The 2,559-nt window shown below is 44.6% G+C and overlaps 1 protein-coding gene across 1 annotated transcript; it reads right to left on the bottom strand.

Annotated features, from left to right (window-relative positions):
• Positions 1 to 413: 413 nt before the first annotated feature.
• VE01_10600 (uncharacterized protein) lies at positions 414 to 1,737 on the bottom strand. Its single transcript, XM_018279994.2, has 4 exons — positions 1,442 to 1,737; positions 1,240 to 1,371; positions 951 to 1,188; positions 414 to 889 (listed from the first exon to the last, which is right to left on the bottom strand). Exons 2-4 carry the CDS (start codon positions 1,294 to 1,296, stop codon positions 504 to 506), a joined length of 681 nt encoding a protein of 226 aa, XP_018125107.1. The 5' UTR covers positions 1,297 to 1,371; positions 1,442 to 1,737; the 3' UTR covers positions 414 to 503.
• Positions 1,738 to 2,559: the final 822 nt, after the last annotated feature.

The raw sequence follows: 2,559 nt of genomic DNA, 5'->3' as shown, positions 1-2,559 counted from the left end.
ACTTGGAAGCAGAACATACTTGGCAAAATGGAATCCCTAGAGCTTGACGTGTATGAAGCAGGCATCTCTGAGAACGGACTACTATCGGATAGGCCACAGGCACTTGCATTATTTCACTCTTGGCGTAGCGAAGTCGACAAGGGTTGGCACGGATATTTGCCAAAGGATGTTCAGGATGGGTTTCTAGTGATGGAGGAAGTTTCTCACATCGAATGCCTAGGTTGAGTTGAAGTTAAAATGGCAAGGTCCTCATGAGATCTCATGAACAGCATCCGCTTTCACAACTCCTATTACTTCCCCCCGTTACTTTCCCTACGTTATGAGGCGCATTGTGGCGGGGGTTGTCGATGGGGTCTGGCGCAGTTCGAGGCCAGAACAGAACACGACAATAAGATTGCAGCTTTGGATTGAGATGACAAGCCACGCGGTAAATTGCCGTACGTGTGGATAAAAATGATACTCTATATAAGTTATTGAAATCTATATATCTTCGTTTTCACATTTTACCTCTCCGCCTTTAGCGCCTTTAGCAATTCAACTGCGAGAGGTTGGGCGCTCGCTGGGTTCTGTCCCCATAATAACTTCTTCGTAGAGCTGACAGTCACATGTGGAGCCCATGCCTCCTTGGACCTCTCATAGTTTCCGCCACTGGCATTGTTGAGAGCATCTTCAAGGTGAAACGGCATGTCCTTTTGCCTGTCAACAGCTATCTCCTCCTCGTTACTAAATCCTGTCACTTTCTCTCCTTCGATATAATGCGAACCGTCTGCGAGTCTGACATTTAGCAGAGCAGCGGCGCCATGACAAAGAGCCACCACGGTACACGATGCCTCGTGGAACTCTCGAATGAGCTGGATCGAGGTGGCATCGTCGACAAGGTCAAACATGGCTAACTACAAGTTAGCATGGTCTATTTAGACTTCGGCAAAAGATAGGAGTCAAGGTCTTACGTCCGAAACCTCCTACGTAGAATATGCAAACGAATTCTTTTGCTCGACCCAGAAAATTTTCTAATCTTTGTGTCTCTAGCCACAACTTTTGCTTTGTTTCAGCGAACTCTACGCAATATGCGTCACCTTTGAATAGTTCGACGGATACAGGATCCAGGACTGTTGCTCCTCCTTTCGGTGATGCTACAACGAGGTCGAAATGTGGTGATAGGACTTCGTATGGGTGTGCAAATTCTGGCTGTGGCCTTGTGTCAGAAGAATGGACACCCAATGAGAGAAGTTGTCATACCAAGTACCATCCTTGCGGGCTTGAGGACAAGACAATCAGAATTGATTGCTTTGACATCTTGTACGAAAGGTAATAGGTTTAGGTTCTGCACTGGAGATGTTTTTAGAAAAAGATGGGTGTTTAATCGAGCTCCTAAATAATATCATATGTTAGACACCAGAGTTCGACTCCAAGAAATGGGGACGGCATTTGTAAGACTTGCCTTGAGTGCGCTATTGTAAATATTTGATTTCGCTTTCTGGCTTCAAAGTCGTGTCTTGTTTATGTCTTGTATACAATTCAGGAAATTAAGTTGGCGTTCTGTAGGCCTTTATATAATTTGTATCGCGTCAAGATGATGGTCAGCCATAATACCCACAGTTGAGCTGGTCCTTGAATTATTAAGCCCAACTGTGCTAGCGTCGCTTCCCTCGTTACGGTCGTTACGGTATGCTCGTTGGATGCGAGTGGGAACCTACTGTAGACATGGGTTATTACTTGTAAAGAACTTTGTTTGGACTCGATGCGTAAGATCCAGGGGGGTTCCGACAGTGGCTTCTCCCTTCTGTAAGCCATCTGCATTCGACTAATCCCTGCTAGTCTCGCGTCGCTCGCAACGAGCACCTGCATTGGACTCATCCCTGCTAGTTTCTGTAGTATTGCCTTCAGTCCTCAAAGACAGGTAAGTGATTTCTGTAGATTTGTAATGTGAGACTTTGCATAGGCAGATAACCAAAAGCCTAGTATTTAACTTGTTCATCTTCTTTTGGCGCAGTTGAGCTTATATTTGTGTAATATCAAATTCTTACTTCAATACTTCAAAAAAAAGGTGATAATATATCAAACCCTGCACTGCTAATAGTGTTCAAGAGACTTTTCATTATGAGTGGGAACCCGACTGTGGAAGAGCTTCTACGGCGAAATAGGTATGTACAATGAAAGAGAATAGCCCAGAGAAGAGACTCCAAGTAACTTTTGCTATAGTGAAAAAGCACAGAGCCATCGACCTATTCCATCCTTGAGCGAGATAAGCCAGCAACCGCTCAAGCAACAGGTGCCAATGCCGAAAATATTTATCGGTGAGAAAAGCTCAGTTGCTCTCTTCATATTGTCTCTCTAACTGCTGCGAAAACTAGTCTCATGCTGCGACAATCGACTTGACCCTTTCGAAATCCTAGGATTAGAGAAATGGGGTAATGGTTCCTTTGATATTTAAATCTTCCGTTGAACTTTATGTAGGCTGACATTTTATAAGATGCTGTTGTTGTTCGTAGCTGTGCCGGACGTATGGCCCCCCAGATGCTGAATCTGGTGTTTCTCGACCACGTTTTACAGTTTACT

This window comes from Pseudogymnoascus verrucosus (assembly GCF_001662655.1).
Source record: "Pseudogymnoascus verrucosus strain UAMH 10579 unplaced genomic scaffold scaffold_91, whole genome shotgun sequence".
Taxonomy (NCBI): domain Eukaryota; kingdom Fungi; phylum Ascomycota; class Leotiomycetes; order Thelebolales; family Thelebolaceae; genus Pseudogymnoascus; species Pseudogymnoascus verrucosus.
The sequence above is the reverse complement of the archived record's forward strand: the minus strand, read 5'-3'. Positions and strand labels throughout refer to the sequence as shown.